This window comes from Protopterus annectens, chromosome 14.part0, assembly GCF_019279795.1.
Source record: "Protopterus annectens isolate FY-2018-M chromosome 14.part0, PAN1.0, whole genome shotgun sequence".
NCBI lineage: Eukaryota > Metazoa > Chordata > Ceratodontiformes > Protopteridae > Protopterus > Protopterus annectens.
The window spans coordinates 771,934,225-771,955,909 of record NC_056748.1 but is presented as its reverse complement, the minus strand read 5'-3'; the positions used below and the strand labels follow the sequence as shown (position 1 = coordinate 771,955,909).

General features: G+C 45.1%; 1 protein-coding gene across 5 annotated transcripts in view; it reads right to left on the bottom strand.

Moving 5' to 3' along the window:
* The window catches only part of NCOA4 (nuclear receptor coactivator 4), a 248,031-nt gene that overhangs the window by 40,275 nt on the left and 186,071 nt on the right, over positions 1-21,685 (bottom strand). For all 5 annotated transcript variants that reach the window (XM_044056514.1, XM_044056509.1, XM_044056513.1 and 2 more), the window contains one exon: positions 20,549-21,538. In XM_044056514.1, the coding sequence (XP_043912449.1) occupies positions 20,549-21,538 (990 nt within the window). The remainder of the gene's footprint in view (positions 1-20,548; positions 21,539-21,685) is intronic.

Genomic DNA, 21,685 nt, shown 5'->3' with positions numbered 1-21,685 from the left:
CTGTCCAGATCCGGGACCGGATTCAAGGTCCATGGTGAAGTAACTAGATGAGATCTGAGTAAGGGAAACCAAACCTGTTGAGGGCAGAATGGGGCAATGAGGATCACATTGCTCCCCAGCCTTCGGGCTTTCTGTAGAAACTAACTTCGACATAAGGGGAAGAAGAGGATATGCATAAAGAAGCCTGGGAGGCCAAGCATGAATCAGAGTGTCTCCGGGGGCTTCCCGGGATGTGTGTTGCCACCAGAAAGCGGACGGTAGAAATAGCTCATTCCCACACTCTCATGGGATCTCAACATAAGGGATAAGAACTGGTTCCCCCTTGTTTGTTGACATACCACACCACTGACATATTGCCCATCTGAATTGCAATCGTTCCCATAGAAAGATGAGCATGAAAGGCCTGCAATGCAAGAACCACCACTCATCTCTAGAACACTGATGTGTGGATAGGTCTCTGAAGGGGACCACGTGCTTTGGACTGTCCTTCCTGAGCAGTGCCCCCCCCACCCTAGTAGGGAGGTGTCTGTGGTCACCATGGTCTTGGGAAAAGCAGGTTGAAATGGACGTCCCTTGAGGAGATCCGGGGACTGAATCCACCACCAAAGGGAGTCCCCTGCAGGCTTTTGAAATTCTCACCAGAAAAGACAATGGAAAGTCTAACAGTGACCACTGAACCACAAGTGTCCACTGCGTCACCCTCTTATGAAGGCCCATCATTGGAAGAAGATTTATCATGGCCGCCATGGAACCTAAAGCCCTTAACACTGCTTCAGCTGTTAAATGGATCTGAAGAATGTCTAAGTTGTGTAACCTCAAGCTGCGCATCCTGTCTAATGTGAGGAATACCTTCATCTGTACTGTGTCCAGCTGTGCCCCGATTAAATCTAAAATCTGAACTGGGAGAAGAGCAGACTTGTTCATATTGATTGTAATGCCAAACTTGCTGGCTAGATGAAGGAGAGAGTCCCTGGCCTGACATAGTAGATAGTCTGAAGGGGAAGTAAAGAGCCACTCATATTAGGTACGGAAAAGACCCGATTGCCCTGAAGTGAGCCACCACTACCGCCATTAACTTGGTGAACACTGACACCCGTGCCCTGGCCCCGCAATCAAGAAGCCTCAATCCTCACCACTAACACCAGTGAGGGGCATCTCATATGGGAGGAAAGGATAACAAATACACACAGTAAAGTGCAATTTCCCTTAAGAGCACACAGAGATCACAGTCAGTTCGTGGCTGGTCGCTCCCTTGCTCTTCATGTCCCCAATAAGACTCCCCACTAGCACAGCTATAGGGTCCAGATGTCAGCCTACTGGGCAAGCTAAAACTTCCAGCACCCTCTCTGTCCAACCAGTGCTTCGTGTCTCTGCCGAAGTAGCTGACACACACACTTTGAGAAGAGTTTATACAACCACACAGACACTCCTGGGGAAGGCTGGCATAGGTTCTCCAGCTGTGCCCCTTTTCCCCCAGACTATATGGAAATATCAGCTGCCACCACCCTTTAATATTTATCAGCTACTCAAAGGCCCTTAAAAGGGTGTCCAATTATTACTGCGCAATACTATCCAACTGGTAAGTGTGACTAAACAGTCTCGGCTTATTAGAGTGACTTGGTACAGGATCACTATGTACATGCAATGTACTCTAGATTTTAAAATTATCTCTACACAAAACAGCCACAGTTAAAAGGGTATAAAAACAGTTAATAAATAATTAAAAACACAAGACAATACTTTTGACTACACAGTGCTAGTCAAGAGCTCAGAGATCACAGAGAAATACTTAAAATAATACAGTAGTACAGTTCTGACATCACAGAAAAAAACTTAAGACTAAGAGAAAACACAAGTCTAAGATAAACTTACATATAGAGCAAAGGCAGTGCTGAGTTGGATGGTCAAGACAAAAATGATGAATGCTCTCTGATTATCTGTTTTTAAAATCACATTCCTGGTTCACATTACATCATTCTTCACACTTCCCTGGGTTCCCAGGCTAACAAACTACATTTACATTCTTCCCCTCTGGGCAGAAACCAGAGCAATAAAGGACATTTATGCATGCAAATTCTGGCCATTAACTCTGGCCTTACAATAGCAAGAATTCCTTCATCTAGACTGGTCAGAGGAGTGTTTACACCAAAGGGTCACAACATGCTTTACTTGGTCAGTAGAGTGCACTGTTGTTACATTGTTTCCAGTTCCACATGTAACACTATTTTTACCATTTAAGACAACAAGCCTGTGGTTTACATTAATATTTAAAATTACAGAATTATCTATAAAAATTCTATCTAGCTAGGCTGGCAGCCTTCACAAACACCCAGAGGGCTGTGGTGAGACCAAAGGAGAGGGCTTGAAATAGGTAATTAATGGTTCCGAGCTGGAAGCGCAGGAACCTCCAGGAGCACCTGTCCATCCTGATATGACAGTACGTGTCTTAGAGGTCAATCGAGCACATCAAGTCTCTGGCCTGTAGATAGGGCAGGATAGATTGAATCGTGGCCATCCGGAATTTTGTCTTGGTTACTGATGGGTTCAATTTGGACAGATACAATATTGGTCTGAGGTCTCCTGTCTTTTTTGGCACTAAAAAGAGCCTGGAATAAACCCCAGATCTGGACTAGTCTTGGGGGACTGGTTGGATGACTCGTTTTCGTAGCAGCGAGTCTACCTGCACTGCTGCCTCCTCCTGCTGCATGGGTGAAACGTCTGGGAGGGCTTTGTTGGATGGAGGAAGATCCTTGAATGGAATAAAATATCCCCTGGATATGTCTCGCAGCACCCACTAATCTGTAGTGATGGACTCCCATGCTAGTGGGTAAAGCGACAAGTGACCGCAGACTGCCTCCAGAGATTGACAGCTGGGCAGCCCCTCAGGGCTGCTGCCCAGATTTATCTGAGAAAGGTTCTCTGCACCCAAAATTCTTAGAACCCCCTCTGCCTCTGGGGCAGCGGCTTATCATATCTCCCTCTGCCTGTGGGGGAAGGAGAGTCCTGAGCGCCCCAGAAAAATGCTTGAGACTTGCGGAACCAAATCATCTTCTGGCCTCGCTGGTCCCTGGAAAAGGACCTCTGAGGTGGTGAGAAGCAGATCCCGATGGCAGACAGGGTCTTCCAGTCCTCCTCGCTCTGGACCAAAATCTGACAGTCTTCTCAAAAAGGGAAGAACCATCATAAGGGGCATTGGTAAAAGACTCCTTGAAGGGCTCCGAGAACTGACATAAGCAGTGACAGGTGACACCGGATGGAAACGCCTGACCCCTCCACCTGTGCGGCTCCCTCCGTAGTATGGGAGAACAAACACAGACATGGTGGCTACAGATTTTAGGGTGGCCATTCGTGCATAGAAAGTCTTCCTGTCCTCTGCTGACATGGACCCTGGGGTCAACTCCGTGACTTCCTTGACCAGATCTCTCTGGAGTCGAATGACATGTACCATGTAGTTCAGTGCCCTCACACAGAAGGTCACTGAAGCATAAACTCGCTTCCAAAATGATCCAATGCTATAGACTCTTGGTCATGCGGGTGGACCGTGGAGCTCTCGTGGTGGACCGTGGAGCTCTCGTGGAAGAGTTCCTTTTTGGTGGCCGCCACCACCAACATAGCATCTACAGGGGACCCCTTGTACCAGTGTAACTTGCCCATGGGGGGACTTCAGACTTTGTCCAGGCACTTGGGTATTGGCTCTATGGTGTCCGGCCCCTTCCACGCCCTAGATGTCATCAGATCCACAAGTGGATCAGCAGAAGGGGACACCTAAGAGGTAGATGGGCCCGAGCCGAATGCCTCCAGAAACACAGACTTGTCAGAGGTTGGTTTCGGAGCGGACCCTCCCGGTGAAGGATCGCCATAATGTATCCAAAGGAGACATCCTCAGGGGGGTGATCTTGGGGAGTCTTCCCCTTCATCCAGGTCCGCGTCTTTGGTGAGAGATTCTGGAGGAGAGTCCAAGTGCCTCTTTTTACACGTATGCTTGTGGGGGAGCTCTTCAGGGGGACTGTCTGGGGCGGTCTCACAGGTGGGTTGCTCCAAGGGTGGAACTTCATGGGGCACTACAGCCACAGGCCATCCCTGAGAGGGCAGGATGGTCGGAACCACACACAAGGCCAGGGGGGTCTGGACAGACTGCAAAGACGAAAGGGTCAGAGGCCTCGACCCTGCGAGTACCCTCTCCACCACAAATGCCGAGGGGGAACGGAACTCCTAGGCTGACCTAGCAGAAGCCATTCCCCCCCACCCTGTTCCGACCTGGGAGCTGGAGCCAAGCCTCTGGGAGCAGAGACGCCGAGGGGAATGCTCTTCTCTGACAAGCTCCGAGCAGAAAGGACTCCCTCGAGTCCGACCCCAAGAGCTCTGATCCAACACACCCAACGCACTGGCCGATGTCAAGGTACAGGGTACCCTCGGCACTGACTCCTCGACTCTGATCATGCTCGGATCCAATGACTCAAACCGCAGGTCGGATCGGAGCAGGAGTAATAGGTCTAAACAATGGCTTGAAGGCACCCGCTCTGGTGGGACAAGGCCATGGAAAGACCCCCATCTGGATTTGAGTGCAATAAACTTCTGCATCATCTTGTCCATCTCCGCTTCAGACAAGTTCCGAGTAGAGGGGGACGCTGCCACTGAAGTAGGCTGGGAAAGCCAGTGTGGGGGGGGGGGGGGCTAACCTGTACCTCTGGCTCAGGTGAGAACCTGTGGGACCTGAGCCGAGGTGTCACTGGCATGGAAATGTGTCATATCCGATGTGGTTCTTAAGATCCACAGGTTGAAGATTAAATGAAGTAAACTACTTCAGATCAAACAGTACCAGAATTACCCGTTCTAAAGACTTGCACCTTACCTGTGATATAAATAGGACCTGCTGGAGTGACAGGTATGTATCCCAGAAACTACCCAGTCTATGGAACAGGCTCCCCATCTATATGACGCAGAGTTCCTCCCTAACCCAATTAAAGTGCAACTTGAAAGTTGTCCATCTCTGGATTGGCACCTATGTCTCTAATGCAAACAGGCAACGTGTAAATGGTTCATCTCCCAGGCCCATGCTTACACTTATCACGGGTATCAGAACTTGGCAGAGATTTGGGATGCATGGCTAGGCTTAAAAAGGCCCTTGTGGCAGTTATCCTAGTAAACGCCTATGAAAGTCATTCCAGTGCCATTTCTTCCCTCTTGCTAACTCATCAGAAACAACTTTTTCAGTTAAGAAGAAACAATCACTCAAATGCACTTCATGGGAGGTTTGTAGGTTCTTAGTTTTCCTCATTCACCAAAAAAAAAAAAAAAAAAAAAGTGCCTACATTTAACTTAAATTTGTGCTTCACAGGTAATCACCCGAGCCTGAAAAAGTTAAGTACTCCCAGTTTCCACAATTTAATACTTAGTACAAAAAGTTCATTTTACACAAAAAAAAAAACACAAAACTTGATTATGTGTGGTGCCAAGTGCATGTATTTGAGTGTGTGTGTCTATGCATTTGTGCTCGAATGTGCATATGCAAAGCCTGGGTGAAACAAAACAGGAAGAATGCACAACACACGAATCAAATTTCCTACTTCTGAGACTAATTAGATAAACCTTTAAAAAGTACAAAGAAAAAGGATATTCTGCCTCAATACAGTGTGCATAACATTTTATGCAAAAAAAAATTTAAAAAAAGTATAAGAATATTCACAAAATCTACGAAAAGCAACAATACTCTCCCGAGCAGGTGTTACAGCAGTCACTTTCCTTTAATACTTATCAAATTAGAAATTACTGTCTGCTTGTACAGTTTAGAAAAATTTTAATGACATGCTTATCTTAACTGCTAGGATCAATATTAACCTACAGTATATATTGCATAGTGAGGGTTATGCAACAATCTCCAAGTCTTCTAATTAAATATATTTACTTTAACTTACTTTTTTAGGCTCCTCCATACCATTCCACTGCCGACATCCACCCGGTCCCCCCACTTGTGAAGCTAGAAAAATCCTGCCAAGACTTTTACCTCAAGAAGGCCCTCTCTCTTCAAATAAGAGTCTCATAGTGTTTTCATTCCACATTCAAGGAGTGGAGTCAGGAGGTAGACAACACAATAAACCAGGGGGGAAAAAGTTATATGCTCACCATAACCTTACATCTGTGTTGTCCATTTTCATTCTTCAGCTTATGTGTTTGGACCTGATCCCTCAGATCTGACTCTGCAGTTGCAAAAGCTTGTGGCAACCAGAAAACAGTACAGTTTTGTACCTACCATAAATGTAGATGTCCGATAGATATGCAACTGCAGTCATAACATATGGGTTGTCCTGCCTCAGGCAGCCCTCGGTCGGCCGGATTCCAAAGTCTGTGTCCGACGTCGGCTGATGTCACATTTCTCTCAGACGTCAGAGCGGCTGGAGTATATAAGCATCAGCCGACGCCATTTTCTTCAGTGTTTCTTGCCCCAGATGCCAGGTGCCCTCCAAGGAAGGCTGTAATCAAATTGGAAGACAAAAACAGGATTCCAGACAAATAAGTAAGCAATAAACAGATACACCATAACAGATATCCCCAGCTAAGAGAAACAGGGATAGGAGTGGACCCAAGGCATAGAGGGGTATGGAGGAGGGAAAATCGACTGCAGTTGCATATCTATCGGACATCTACATTTATGGTAGGTACAAAACTGTACTATGTCCTTCAAGAATGCAACTGCAGTCATAACATATGGGTAGAATACCATAGCTTAGCTGGGGGAGGAGGAATGCTCTAGGAAAGAGATGGTGTGGCAATCAAACCCTGCAGGACTGCCGAAGCAAAACCTGCTCTGGATCTGGAGTATAGAGGGAGATTGTAGTGTTTGGAGAATGTATGCACGGAGCTCCATGTAGCAGCTTCTAGAATGTCCTTTGTAGGCACCCTTCTTAAGAATGCTGTAGAGATGGCTGTAGCTCTGGTGGAGTGTGGTTTGACATTGGCTGGAACATTCTTCCCATGGAAGGAATAACAAAATCTGATGCCATGTCCAATCCATTTTGAAATAGTCCGTTTTGAAATTGCTTTTCCTTGTACTCCAGGGGCGTAAGCCACAAAAAGTTGATCAGACTTCCTACTGGTCTTGGTTCTGTCCAGGTAGTAGCGAAGTTGTCTATGAATGTCCAAGGTATGTAACAGTCTTTCCCCTTTGTTCTCAGGATTGGGGAAGAAAGCAAGCAGATGAATAGCTTGATTTAAAGAAACCCTAGATACCACCTTTGGCATAAAAGTAGGGTTGGTTCTTAAGGAGACCCTGTCTCTGTGAAAGATCATGAACGGTGGTATTGCCATTAGGGCCTGTAGTTCCGAAACCCTTCTTGCTGAGGTAATTGCCAACAGGAAAGCAGTCTTCCATGAGAGAAATTGTAAGTCCACTGAAGCTGCTGGCTCAAACGGAGGTAGAGTCAGTTTTTCTAGGACAAAGTTGAGGTCCCAAGCTGGCACTGGAGCCTTTCTTGGTGGCTGAATATTCTTGATTCCCCTGAGGAATTGCCTTAGCAAAGGATGTGAAAACACAGGTGGATCGGTATTATATTCTAGCTGAAATATCTGAAGCATGTATCTTTATGGAAGAATATGAGAGTCCATTCTGTAGCATATCTGCCAAGTATTCCAGGATGAGTGGGATGTTCAATAGTGATGCATCATGTCCCTTGCTGGTATTCCAAATGCTGAATCTCTTCCATTTTGCTAAGTAGACCTTTCTGGTGGATGGTCTTCGAGCTTCTGTTAATATCCGCTGAACTTCCTTGGAGAGAGATTGATTGAGGTTATTCATGGGATCTCCCAGGCTGTTAGCTGCAGTGTCTGAAGGTTTGGATGCACTGTTTTGAAGTTGTGTTGAGTCAAAAGTAGGGGCGATTGTGGAAGGGCCCACTTCTTGTTGTGACATATGCTCCGTAGTAATTGGTACCAGTGTTGTCTTGGCCAGTCTGGAGCTATAAGGATCCCCTTGGGTCTCTCTGCTTTGATCTTTAGTAATACTGTGGTCATCAGTGGCAGAGGTGGGAATGCATAGATTTTTAGGAAGTTCCAGTTGAATGAAAGAGCATCTATTTTCCAAGCTTGTGGATGGTATGTCCTTGAACAGAATTTTTGTAGATGATGGTTGGGGTGAGAGGCAAATAGGTCTACTTCTGGCCTGCCCCATGTCGAGGTGAGTTGTGTGAAGATCTTCGGATGTAACCTCCACTCGTGTGGATCTATGAAATCCCTGCTTAGGCTGTCCGCCAGCACATTGTCTTTGCCTGGAACAAACTGGGATTGTAACTGTATGTTTAGGCTCAGTGATTTTTCCCAAAGATTCATTGTCAGTCTGCAAAGGGGGTAAGAATGGGTGCCCCCTTGCTTGTTTATATACCACATCACAGTGGTGTTGTCTGTCCGTATCAATAAATGTCCTTGCTGAAGTTGTTGTCGAAAGGCCTCGATGGCATGCATTACTGCCAGCATTTCCTTTTGGTTTATATGCAGATGTGTTTCCTTTGGAGACCATTGTCCTTGTATACATCTGCCTTCCATGTGCACCCCCCCATCCAAGGTCTGAGGCGTCTGTGGTCATGGTCTGTGTCATCTGAGGTTTTTTGAATGACATACCTGTGTTTGCCTGGCTTACCGAGGCCCACCATAGGAATTCCTTTTGTAGGCATGGAATGAGCGGTATGGTTGCCTCTAAGTTGTTGCTGTGCTGAGACCATAGGCTTTTTAGGTACCACTGAAGCTTTCTCATGTGTAGTCTTGCTAATGGAACCAGGAGAATGCAGGATGCCATGTAACCCAGGGCCTGTAGGAATCTCCTCGCAGTCATCTGGGTGAGTTTTGCCAAACCTTTGAAATAATGAGTTAACTTCTCTTGCTTGTCTTCTGTCAGGTAAGCCATTTGAGAGGCTGTGTCCAGATTGGCACCCAAGAAGGTTATTTGCTGGGATGGTTGAAGTCTTGACTTTTGGAAGTTGACTGTGTATCCCAGAGCCTGAAGTAATTGTATGACATAGTTCAAGTTTTTTGTCAACATCAATTTGTCGTCCGCTTGTATGAGGCAGTCGTCCAGGTACGGGTAAATTTGGATTCCCTGGAGCCTGCAATGAGCAATTACTGAAGCCAGGCATTTTGTGAATACTCAGGGCGCAGTAGATAAGCCAAATGGCAATGCTGAGAATTGATAATGCTCTGGCCCTGCAAGAAATCTGAGGTATCTCCTGCAGCTGTGTCTTATAGGGACATGCAGGTATGCCTCCTTGAGGTCCAGAGTAATCAGCCAAGACCCCTTGCCCAGCATGGGAAGGAGTTGCTGTAGAGTCAGCATTTTGAACGTTGGTACTAGGAGAAAAGTGTTTAATGCGGACAAATCCAGTATTGGTCTCCATCAAGTTTCTTTTCTTGGAACAAGGAACAGTCTTGAGTAAAACCCCTGGCCTTGTTCTTGTTGTGGAACTCTTTCTATTGCTTTGATCTGAGCAAGCAGAGAAATTTGCTTGATAGTCTCTGCCCTCTGGTTTTGTGGTAGGTTTGGCATGCCTTGTTTTCTTGGTAAGGTATGAAAATGGAACCTGTAACCTTGATCTATAATGTCCAAAATCCATTTGTCCTTTGTCAATCTGTGCCAATTGTCTGAAAACAGAGATAATTTTCCACCCAAGGGAGCTTCTATTTGCTCCTTGGTCAGTGGACGTAGAGGAAAGTCATTGAGATTGTGTCTGTGGGGCAGGGGAGACCCCTATGTCACTTCTTTGGTTTGCTGGCTGCCATTGTCGTCCCCTGTAAGGACCTCTGTATTGTCCTCTTCCTCGGCCACGCCTGTTTTTACCCCTTTGAAATTTTTCAGGATTAGGAAAGGACCAGTTTTTTGAAGGCCAATTCCTGCTGAATCTGGGGGGCTGAACCTGGAGGAAATCTTTGACCGTCTGAACTGATTTTGCTTTTTCCTCGATGGACTTTAACACATCTTTAGCATTAGCACCAAAAAGCTTGTTCTTTTCCAAGGGTGCATCCAGAAGTTTTGCCTTAACATGATCTGGTAGAGGTTGTTCTTTTAACCATGCATGTCTGCGAATGACTGCCCCTGTCATAGCTGCCCTACATGAAGCTTCCAATGCATCATATCCACACTGCAGAAAGTGATTGCTGACTTGCTGCGAATTATGTACAGCTTCCTGCAAAGACTTCCTGTCTAAAGAATCAGGAGAGGGCCAATGTTTTCTGTAAATCATCTAACAGGTAATCCTGATATTGTAACATATGAAAGAGGCAATTCAGAGCTCTCATAGATAAAGTAGTGGAGGTGTAGACCTTTTTTCCCCCATCTCTCTAATGACCTAGCTTCCCTATTGGAAGGCAAGGGATTTTTAGAGGTGGAAGCTGAAACACCTTTAGGTCCCTGAGAAATAGTTTCTAAATCAACAGCATGGGCCCTGAATAAATGGGAATGTGTTTCTGGGACCCTGTAATATCTGTCCGGCTTGGCTGGAGCAGGAGGAAGAGAATCAGGGGTAACACTGGAGTCAGAATAAAGATCATCCAAAACACCAAGCACAGGAGGAATAGTTAAGGGCCTGTTGCTAGGGCTTTTTAAGGAAGGTTCGAAGGCGCTTTCTGGAATCAGAATATTCCTGGCCTTGCCACTTGAAATGTTCCCTCATGGTATGTAAAACTTCCCCAAAAGAAATATCCTCAGGAGGGGAGGCCGAGGGGATGGAATCCTCTGCATCCGAGTCCTCATAGGTCTGGAAGAGCTCTTCCTGGCCAACGGAGTTGACAGAATCCTCAGAATCTTCATCTGAAGGGATAGGGTCAGAGGGTTCAACCCGGGGCCTCTTATCAGAAGGAGGCTGGGATCCTCTCTCAGGATGGGCCTGTGAACCTCTAATCATGGAAATTAAGTCTGCGGCCATAGTCATGATTTGTGTCTCAGGAGTAGGTTGAGGAAAGGCTTTAGCAGCAAGGTGCTTGGTCTTGCTGGCTGCCTTAGCACGAGTGTAGGCCTTAATAGACATGGCCATAAGAGGCCTAGCAGCTCCACGTGCAGGAGTGACCTTATCTACAGCAATGGTCTCGGGCATTTCCTCGGTTTCAGTATCCGGAGGAAAATCTATCACTGGCGAGTGGTATCTGGTATAGGAGTCGTCGGTAATGCGGTGTCTTCGGTTCGGAGCGGTGGAATAACCGTCTCTGGGGGAACCGGAGCACTTGCGGTAGGTTTTGGCGTGGAGTCTGTGGTAGACGCGGGCCGAGGATGTCGGTCCCGGTCTTTTCGTTTCTTGGGAGTTTGCGATGTCGGAAGTTCCAACGGCATTGTATAAGCAAATTTTTTGCCAAAAAGTCTTCAGCAAACTCCGCCCGGCGCCTGAGAGTGCGCTTATTGAAGCGGGCACAGGCGACACAGGCCGAGACGTCGTGGTCTGGGCCAAGGCAAGGGAGACAGTAAGAGTGGAAATCCTTACGAGGTATTTGTTTACCAAAAGACAGACAATTGTTAACTTTTTCAGTAATTTCTGACATCGGCTGAGGCAAGAAAAGGTCCCCAACGGGGTACTTAGCTTCTTTGAGGACTTCGGAATCGAAGAATACAGGAGCTGACCGACCGGCACTTGCGAACTGCTTCTGCTTCGGGCACCGCGCGGCAAGAAAGACTTAAGAAAATGTCGTCGGCTGATGCTTATATACTCCAGCCGCTCTGACTGAGAGAAATGCGACATCAGCCGACGTCAGACCCAGACTTTGGAATCCGGCCGACCGAGGGCTGCCTGAGGCAGGACAACCCATATGTTATGACTGCAGTTGCATTCTTGAAGGACATTCTCTAGCTACTCCCTAAACCCACAATGCACCAACCCCAAGTACCGCAGATATTGTTTGCTAATAGCAGAAAGAAATATTACAGTTACAGATAGAGGAGACTATATCTGGAGCTACATAGCAAGGAAGTGTCAGTTAAAAACACTCACTCTTCTAGGAGATTTTAGGGCAAGGGGTTGTGGTGGGAGGGAGTTGAAGAATGAAAATGGACAACAGAGATGGAACATTATGGATATACACAGTTCCTTTATCTGAGGTGGTCAATATTCATTTTGTCCTCAACTTATGGGAGAGTCTCCCCAGCTACCCTGTGTGGACTCAAGGAAGGATATTTCTGAGCACCACTGAACCAAATGATGCTCTACCTCTGGAGACCATATAAAATTTGTAATGAGTAACGAATGTGTAGGGAGCAGCCCAAGTTGCTGCTGCACAAATGTCATTCATGGAAACTCTACACCGGAAGACTGATGAAGTAGCCATGGCTCTATTTGAATGAGCCTGTAATGGTCTCGATAAGGTAATGCCCAATTTGTTATATACAAGAAATTCAGTTAAGTCAGTCATCTGGACAGAGTTATTTTGGCAACAGAATTTCCTAGTTTTACGTCAGAAAAAGAAACAAATAATTTCTCAGTCTTCCCGAGAGCTTCTTCTGTTCTTTGCAGGTAAAAACGCAACTGCCTGTTGACATCCAATAAATGATGAATCACAAAGAAAGCCTGGTTGATAAAACTGGTACAACCATGGAAATAAAATAAAGTCTAAAGATATACCAAAATCACGAGGGGGAATGTAACAAAGCTATTTTATTCTCAAGTAAAATGAGTTTTAGCCCGTTTTAAGTGCATGTTTCTTATGCCTGAAAAAGCCAAAATAGTGAAAGTTACTACTTGTGAATAAAATGGCTTCGTAACATTCCGTCTTGTGATTCTGGTATACCTTTAGATTTTATAACATCCAATAAATGTGAAGTTTATTTATCTCTGTTAGTAAATTGGGGAAGAATACTGACAAATTCACAGACTGATTAATATTAGCTTCTGAAACTACTTTAGGGAGAAATGAAGTGTTAGCTCGTCAAGTGACCCTGTCTTTGTAAAAGGCCAAGTAAGGTGGTTTCGAAGACAAGGCCTTAATCTCTGAAATTCGTTTGGCAGAAGTATTGGCTACTAGAAAAAAATGTTCCCCAAGAAAGATACTTGGTCACATTTAGTTCAAAAGGGGGGGTTAGTAAGCTGATGCAGTACCAGAGTGAGGTCCCATGGGGGAGTAGGGTCCCTAAAAGGAGGCCTCAGAAGAAGAGTGCCTTGTAAAAAGGTTTTGCAGAGTCTACAGGAGGCAACAGAAGCAAAATTTTAATATCGCTGCCAACGGGACTTAAACTGTGGAGGAGCTAGCTCCTTTAAAAAGCAAGGTTAAAAATTCAAGGATACTATGCAAAGGAGCTGAAAAGGGATAAACATTATTTTGACAAGCTCAGTAAGCAAATCTTCTCCATTTACTGGAGTAGAGTTTACGTGTAGACAGTTTATGGGAAGATAAAAAGTATCTGGACTGGGGAAGACGGGCATAGGTTGCCTGGCTATTAATGGAACTGGAGAAGCCAGGCAGTCAGCCTGAGGTTTGTATGTCTGGATGGATCATGCCTGTCTGATGAGACAGGAGATCTGGGGACTGATCCAGAATGCGCAATTAGTAGAGTAAATGAGTGAGGCCAAAGGAATAGGAACCAAATCTGTCGAGGCCAAAAAGGTGCAATGAGGATAACTGCTCTTCAACATGGCAGGCTTCTGCAGGAATTTGGAAATCAGTGGGATTGGTATGTAGGCATAAAGCAGTACAGGGGTCAGTTGTGAAGTACAGCATACCTCAGTGACTTCCCCCTGGGAGTGGGGGGTGGATCAGGGAAAAGTAGCTGCCGCATCTGTTTGGGGGGGGGGGGGGCAAAAAGGTCGTACCAAGGCTGGCCACACTGATGAAAAATCATATCAGTCATGTTCCTGTTGAGAGATCACTCATGAGACAGAGTACATTTGCTCAGTTTGTCCATCACACTGGACTTCCCCAGAACATGCATTGCATTAAGAAAGTGGCTGGATGAGACTGCCATACTAAGTGCTTCTTGACACAAGGGGTAAGGGTTGGCCCCTCCTAGTTTGCTGATGTACCAATCTACTGACATGTCCATTTGAAATGCAACTGCCCCTGACGGAAGAGCATCTTGAGAGGCCTACAATGTTAAAAGCAATGCTCTCATCTTTAGGACATTGATATACAAATTGGCCTCTTTGGGACCAAGTGCCTTGGACCGTTCTTCCCCAGGTAATGCCCCCCCACCTTAACTGGAAAGCATCAGTGGTTATTATGGCCTTGGGCTGAGGGGAAATGAATGGACAGCCTTGTAGAACCTGCTCTAATTGAATCCACCACCTGATCTCTGTTGCAAATTTCAGTAATACATATCATGGTTGACTTTTGTTGCTGAAGTATTGACTATTGCATGGCTAGCATCCACTTTAGAACCCTCATGTAAAATCTGGCTAAAGGTACTACAGTTATTGCCGCTGCCACTGATCCTAGAGCCTGAAGGACCAAGTGGGTTGAAACCTTGGTACTGTAGATTATTTTCCTGACCCGTGTTCCTAAGATCTGAACTCAGAGGTGGCATTGAAGCTATCACTGACTGTGTTGAAGAGTGCCTCCTATTTGTGTTGAACAGTGGTCCTATAAATTTACAAATTTTGAGCAGGTTCCAAATAAGACTTTTCACAGTTTATGGTTACCCCAGATGAAAGCATGTCTGCAGAACCTGATCTTTTGCCCCTCTTACTTGATGCCTGGTCGGGGCGGTAACGTGACAGTCATCTAAATATGGAAGCACCCAGAATCCTTGCAGTCTCAAGTGAGCTCCCACTACTGCCATACATTTGGTGAAGACCCTGGGGGCTGCGGTGAGACCAAAGGACAGAACTATTAACTGGTAATGACTGGCTCCCAAACAGAAGTGCAAGTACCTTCTGGATTGTCTGTTCATCTTTATGTGACAGTATGCATCTTGAAGGTCTAATGAGCACATCCAAATCGTCCTTTCCCAGAAACGGGAGAATGGACTGAACCATGACCATACAGAACTTGGTGCATTGAATTGTTTTTAAGTCGCTGAGATCCAAGATTGGTCTCCAGTCCCCTTGTCTTCTTTGGCACTAAAAAGAACCTTGAGTAAGTTCTGGACTCTTATCTGATCTGGCAGAATTTTTGGATGACTTTCTTCTAGTAACATTTTTATCTGAATTGCTGCTTGTTCCCTCTGACTGGGTGGAACATTGGGGATTTTTCTTGAGATTGGCGGTGAAAGGAAAAAAAAAAGGGGGGGGGAGCATTATATAACCTTTGGAAATGATCCTGTTCACCCAAGTATCTGTTATCTCTATCCAGGCTCCCTGGTGCAGGGATAAATGACCCCAGATAGCCTCCAGAGGGGACTCTCTGGTCTACTTTCAGGAGAGCTGGAAGGGTCTTTCAAAGAATGAATCTCTGGACCCTTGGTTTTGTGAGCCACCCTTGCAGCAAGGGCAGCATCTAACATTGGAGTTCCCCCCTCTACTCCGGGGGAAACCTCCTCTATATGTGTTCTGGAAAGGGCTCTAGGACTTCTTGAGCTACATTTTCCCAGTACCTTGTTGATTCCAGGAGAAGGATGTTTGAAGCATGGAAAAATGCATGCCCACAGTAGACCGGGTCTTTTCTTCCTTTTCACACCAGGATAAAGCATCTAACGTTGTTTGACCCCAAAGATGTGCTGTCAAATGGAGCATTGATGAAGGAAGACTTGGACTCTGCAAAATCACACAAGTGCACCCAGGCATGCTTTGTTATGGAAACGCCAGAACCCGCTGCCCTTGAGGTTCCTTCGGCCATGTGCAAAAATTAGCCTCATGGAAGAATTGGAAATGGATTGCAGGGTAGCCAACTGAGAGTCAGAGATGCCTGTATCTCATCAGAAATGGATAGTGAGAGGGTGTCAGAGTTCCTTAATCTAGTCTCTCTGCAGCATGGTGAAATGTGCCAAACAGTTCAGAGACCTTAAGGCGAAGGTCGCCGGAGCATAGACACATATCCCAAACCTGTCCATCACCTGTGACTCCTTGTTTGATGGATGGACAATGGAGCTCTTCAGCAAGTTCCCTTTTAGTGGCCACAGCCGACCACATCAACAGGCACCCCTTTTATCCAGAACTGCTAATCATCTGGTGCTGTCAAAATTTTATCAAGTCTCCTAAGGATTGGTTCAGTGGTGTCCGGGGCCTTCCATACCTGCCAAGAGATCAACTCTCAATGGTGGGCAGGGTCACCTAGGAGAGACTGACCAGTACAAACACCTCCAGGAATAGACTCCTCAGATGAAGGGTTGCTGGACTTCCAGCCACCTCTCTGCCTCAGAATTCCAAGGATGTCTCCGAACTGGACATCAACAGGTGACTGTGGGGACCCTTCACCTTCAAAGTCAATCTTCTGTGACAGATTTCTCTGGGGTGTCTAGGTGCTTCCTCTTGTAAGCTTTCATCTTAGGGGCCTCCCCACTGGGATGCTCTGGGGAGGTATCAGAAGAGGTTGGAACACCCTGCTGGGAAGCCTAGTGTTTTGGTACCAGCTGTCCCTGTGGAGAGGATAAAGGAGACTCCAAGTGAAGAGATGGCAAGTCTGCAGAATGAGTATCCAAGAGGAAGGGAACGATCTGTCTTGGAAGAGAGAGCTCTCTCCCAGACATCAAAGGCAGAACCCTCCAGAAAGGAAGAGGACACAGGATCCAGAAGGGCAAGTCTTTGGACCATAGTCCTTCCCTGCTCGGAGGAGAATCCCCTAAAGGCTGAAGTTGGAGCAGAGGTAAGCCCTGCCGAGGTGTAGACAGAGTTGCGAAAATGTCAAAGTCCAAGAGCCCTCAGTATCCCATGGAACTGAAGAGCTCACAGCAAGTTTCGGATCCCAGGATAAAGAAATTCTCGGATCAGATGCAGATGGACCCGGACAACTTGGATATGAAGACTTCAGACCGAGTAGGGAGTCTGAGGAGGAACTTGCAAAGGGGGTCTAGTGGAAGGACGATCTTCTGACCCAGCAGGATAGGAGCAGACAGGATGCTCTACATTTTCTACACCTCTCCACATCATCTTCCGTAAGGCTTCTGGAAGAGTGAGTAGATATTATGGACAGAGACCTAGGCCTCTCCAATAAAGGAGAAGGTACCCTGGAAGGAGCAGGGTCCAGTGAGGGAAAGTATCTAGCTCTTGGAAGGGGCACGGACTCAAGTTATATCTGACAGTTTTTGTGTCAGATCCAAAGAAGTCTGATCCAACAGGTTCTTAGGTCTCAAGCTTTAGATCTGATAGTATTTTCTTTTGCTTTGGATCAGAGTATGAAGCCAGATCCAACAACTTAGAAATTTCTTTTTAGGATCTGAGGAGTCAGTCGGATTCTAAAGAGGCTACTTCTTGGCCTTCTCCAAAGTTTTTGTTGAGGCTGAAGTACTCTGAGAAGGAGATGCAGTCTTTCGATTTTTCAGGAGAAGCTCCAGATATCCTTCTGAGGGGTTAAGTTTATTCTTTTGCTCAACCAGAGCTCTTGGGTTGAAGGAGTGGCAAATGGAGCGGTCCTCCTGTAGGTAGTGTGGTCCTAAGCAATATACACATAAGGTATGTGCATCAGAGAAAGGAATCTTGTGACTGCACTTTGGTGCATGTTTTAAACTGAGCCGGGACTTTGTCTTTGTTGGCCATGTTAAAACAAATTCAACAACTAAGCCTGAAAAAAAAAAGGCCGAATGGAAGGAATTGCATAACAGCAGGATTTTTTTTTTATATAATAAAGGGAAAGGAAACTACTACCAACAATGATATTAATTTAGAAATTACACCCTAGAGTGTAGAGAAAATGGGAGTACTAACTATAGTACGCGAGTACAAAAGGAGAAGGAACTAACAGATAAAGCTGTATGATAAAGGGTATAGTTGGAAAGGAATGAAAATGTAATTAGCATGAAAAAAAGTCTCAAAGAGGAAAAAATGTAACTTACCTGAAGAATTGCTCAAGAGCACAGGAACATCATGTCTTTCACTGGAAGCAGCAAATAAGATCTGAGGTACTTGGGGTTGGTGCACTGGGGGTAAAGGAGTAGCACGAGTCTTCTGGTTGCCACGGCTTTTGCAAGAGCAGAGTCAAATTACAGGGATCAGATCCAAACCCATAAGTTGAGGGCAGAAAAAAAATTGACATCTCAGATAAAGGATTTTATGAATGCAGGAGGTGGGGGAAACCCTAACTGAAACGATACTTGCATGTGAAATTATGACCACCACCATAAACAGCACACACCTACTCAAATCCTCCCAGCTACCAGGCAAGTAGACGATTTCACACCTAGGTTTACATGCCTCTCTAGAAGTGGTAACCAGCAACAAGCAGAAACCCATACTCTTCCACAGAGAACAAGGCAACACTAGCTGCTTATTCTCATCCCCCACAAATGCCTGGCTCCGACAATGTCCAAGCTGCTAATCAAACTTGGATAACCTAGGCTGCAGTCAGGGTCCATTCTCTACTCAACATAGCTGGGTTAGTTTAGTCATTTTTAATTAGTTTTACTTTGCTTAGATAAAACTGGGTCCATTTGCAGGTACTGTTGCCTTCCAACTAACTAGTGCTTTATTTTTTTAATTAATCTTTTAATTTTACTGTAAAATAGTTTTGTTTCTATGGGGTTGACAGTCAGGGATTTTTTTTTTTTTTGAGGGGGGGTAAGGCTGCATTGTGTGTATGAAGATAAGTAGGTTAACAAATATTGCCCACATTCCGACCCTCAAGTCAAGTATAGCTTTGAGTTGAGGTGTCTGTCTGTTGTGAAGCAGTGAATGAACTTCTGATCTTAGTGTAAATTGCTGAGGAGTCTAGGGGAATTTGAGCAGAATGTGCTAAGTTACACATTCGTCTGAGGACACACCAAACATGTAGATGAACAAAACATCTACAGTGTACCACAGCCAAATTCCTTACAGCAGCCTTTATTCAAGTTTTACCACTGGAAAAATGCGTGCGTGTGACGCATGTATTATTCACACAAGCACCAACTTGCTCAATGTTAGAAAAGGAATTAAGCTGCTGCTCTGTTGCAAACTTCTTCCTAATTACCGCTTACAAACTCACTGAATGATGTAACAGTAAGTGGAGCAGCTTCGTGGAGTGAAGTCAACAGCCAATCTTGTGTCACACTGCAACACTGACATCATAACGCTAATGTCACCCACACGTTTGGCAAATAAGCATTCTGTTACATTTAAAAATAACTCACATTTTACTTAAGGCTTGGTTCCACCACAGCTCATATGCCTCTCTTCCCTTCTCTTAACTTTAGCCATAATGCAGAGGCTGTGATGGCACAACAGAAGGTTACGAATTTTAAGGAAGGGGAGAGAGAGAGAGAGAGAGATAGAAGAAGGCAAAGACAAAATAATGGTGTATGGTTACGTGGTTTCCAGAGATTTTTCTTGCGTGTCAAAGCTTCTGTACATATTTCTTCAGAGTTAAGACATGGCAGACTACCTTTAAGCACAGCTTGTATATTTACTGGACTTTAGAATTCAAACCCTAGTAACAGCATTACACTTTTTTTTTTTTTATATTTACCATGTTAGTCTCACTAGGCCAGTAGTCTCTTTTCAGGTGATACTTAATGTGGTTTTCAAGCTGACTGCAGGAAATATGGCTAGGGAAGTGGGGCAATTTCATTACTCTTTCCGATTCACTCGGCAGATTACTATTAGCCAGAGATACAAAAAAATCTCTAGCCATAAAGGCTTGCAGAGTTAATTGGTTGATTTAATTTTGAATATGCTTTTTCCTAGAGAGTTTACAGGTGACATCCTTGTATCTTTATTCACCATAGTAGAGAGAAATATATCTAAGGACTGCTGCCTTTTGAGTTTATTTTCTTAAAGGATGACTAAACTGCTGTCTACCCAACAGCATACAGGCAAGATGCCCATTTCTGCCACTGTTAACAGACGTTCAGGAACGGATTCAGGCCATTGATATGGCAAGCCTTCACTGCTATGACAAAGATGACAATGGCGTTTTGCCCTCATCTAGTGGGGCTGCTGCCTGTGTGACCTTTGGTGGAGACCAGGAGTCTTGTAGGCCAGCAACAGAACTTGGGAGATTGACATCCCTGATGTCACTGCAAATCACTCCTCCTAGGGGACAGAATTGCTGACTAGTCACCATTTCATGAATGTCTGCACTACCCATCTGCTACTCCTGAATGGGTCCTTACTCGTAGGCTCTCACAATTACACTGCAATACTGACTAGGACTAGTCAGGGGGCACACACACATCAGAGGGTTATGACTGGGTTTGTCAAAAAGGTGTTCTACAGGGATAACCAGGGAGAAGCAGGAATCTGCCAGAGGCAGAGTCAGGAGGGTGTGGTGGAAACAGAGAGAACACTAAACTGCAGTTATGTTTTTCCCCCAAAAGAAAAAAAAAAAAAAAACAAAACACACACTTCAGCGTTTCTGGGATCTATTTTAGGAACACTTGCCTACTGAGCGAGTTGAAGTATATGAAGTTTGTATACCATAATCTCAAAAGGCATAGTTTAATAGCCCAAATTTACGTGGTGTGTTTTTAAAACAGAGTGGCATCTCTTTCAAAGACAGGCAGAAGACGGACATAATTTTTACATACCTTCTTGCGCAGCAGCCACTTATCCTCCAGAGAGGGTTCTACTTTTTCTGAACTTGTACGTTTGTCTGTAGATGAAAGCCATTCTTCCAGTTTCAAAGGTTGATGAAACGGGGCTAAAATATCTGTAGAGGTGCTCTGCAAAGCAGAATCTTTATTTGTGGATTTCTCATTCTCATAGGTCACTGGATGATCTGTGCGTGAAACCCAATCTGCCAAGGGAGAGGTACTAAGCATTTTCATGTGACTCAAGATTTGACAATCTGATCTTTTTTCTTTTTGCTGTGCATTGCTGCTGCAATTAAGCCACTTCTCCAAGTCTGACACAGACTGTTTCTCTTCACGTGTAAGCTTTTTCAAAGGCACTCCATTTTTATCCTTTCCTTCTTTACACAACAGCCACTTCTCTAATGCTTCCTTTTCACAGCTCTCATCACACACACAATCTGAAAAATTTCTACAGGGCTCATTAGCTTTGCAGACATCTTCAACACAAAGTGGTATATCACTGCGCTTGTGAAGCCAAGTATCAAGATTAGGAACAGTGATGGACTTTGCTCCCGAGTGCTCTGTCAGGCACCTGAGGTTCCCCAGATTTTCTATCTCAACAGCTTTTGACTGACCACCACAGCAACTGGTACAAGATGGATTCTGAAGCCACTCACTCACAGTGTAGGGCTCTTTGAAAGGCTTTAGCAGACATTTCCACTTCTCTTCGGTGATGTTACTACCACCAGGTTTGGAGTTAGGAGTAAACAGCCAACCTGAAAGGTTTTCCTTCTTTTCAGATTTCCACTGAAATTCATCCTTGGGCACATACTTCATCTTTTCATGGCCAGAAGCACTGCTCGTGAAGGAGCAGTTTTTTAAACTTTTTGTTTTTTCAGGAACCTCTTCCATGCGTCGAGAGTGATGCAGCCACTTTTCAAGATCTTTTAGCTGGCCCCAGGCTTTTTCAAAATTAAAGCTGCAAGATTTAGCATTGCTTAAACCCTGTGGAAAATAAATAAATTTGCAATGAGGAGACAGATTATACAAAAAATCAAAACAGATTAATCTGCTCATTCAGGAAAGAATGCAAATCAAATATATAGAACAGTTATAAATTTAGACTCCAGTAAACTTAAAAGTAATTCCTTT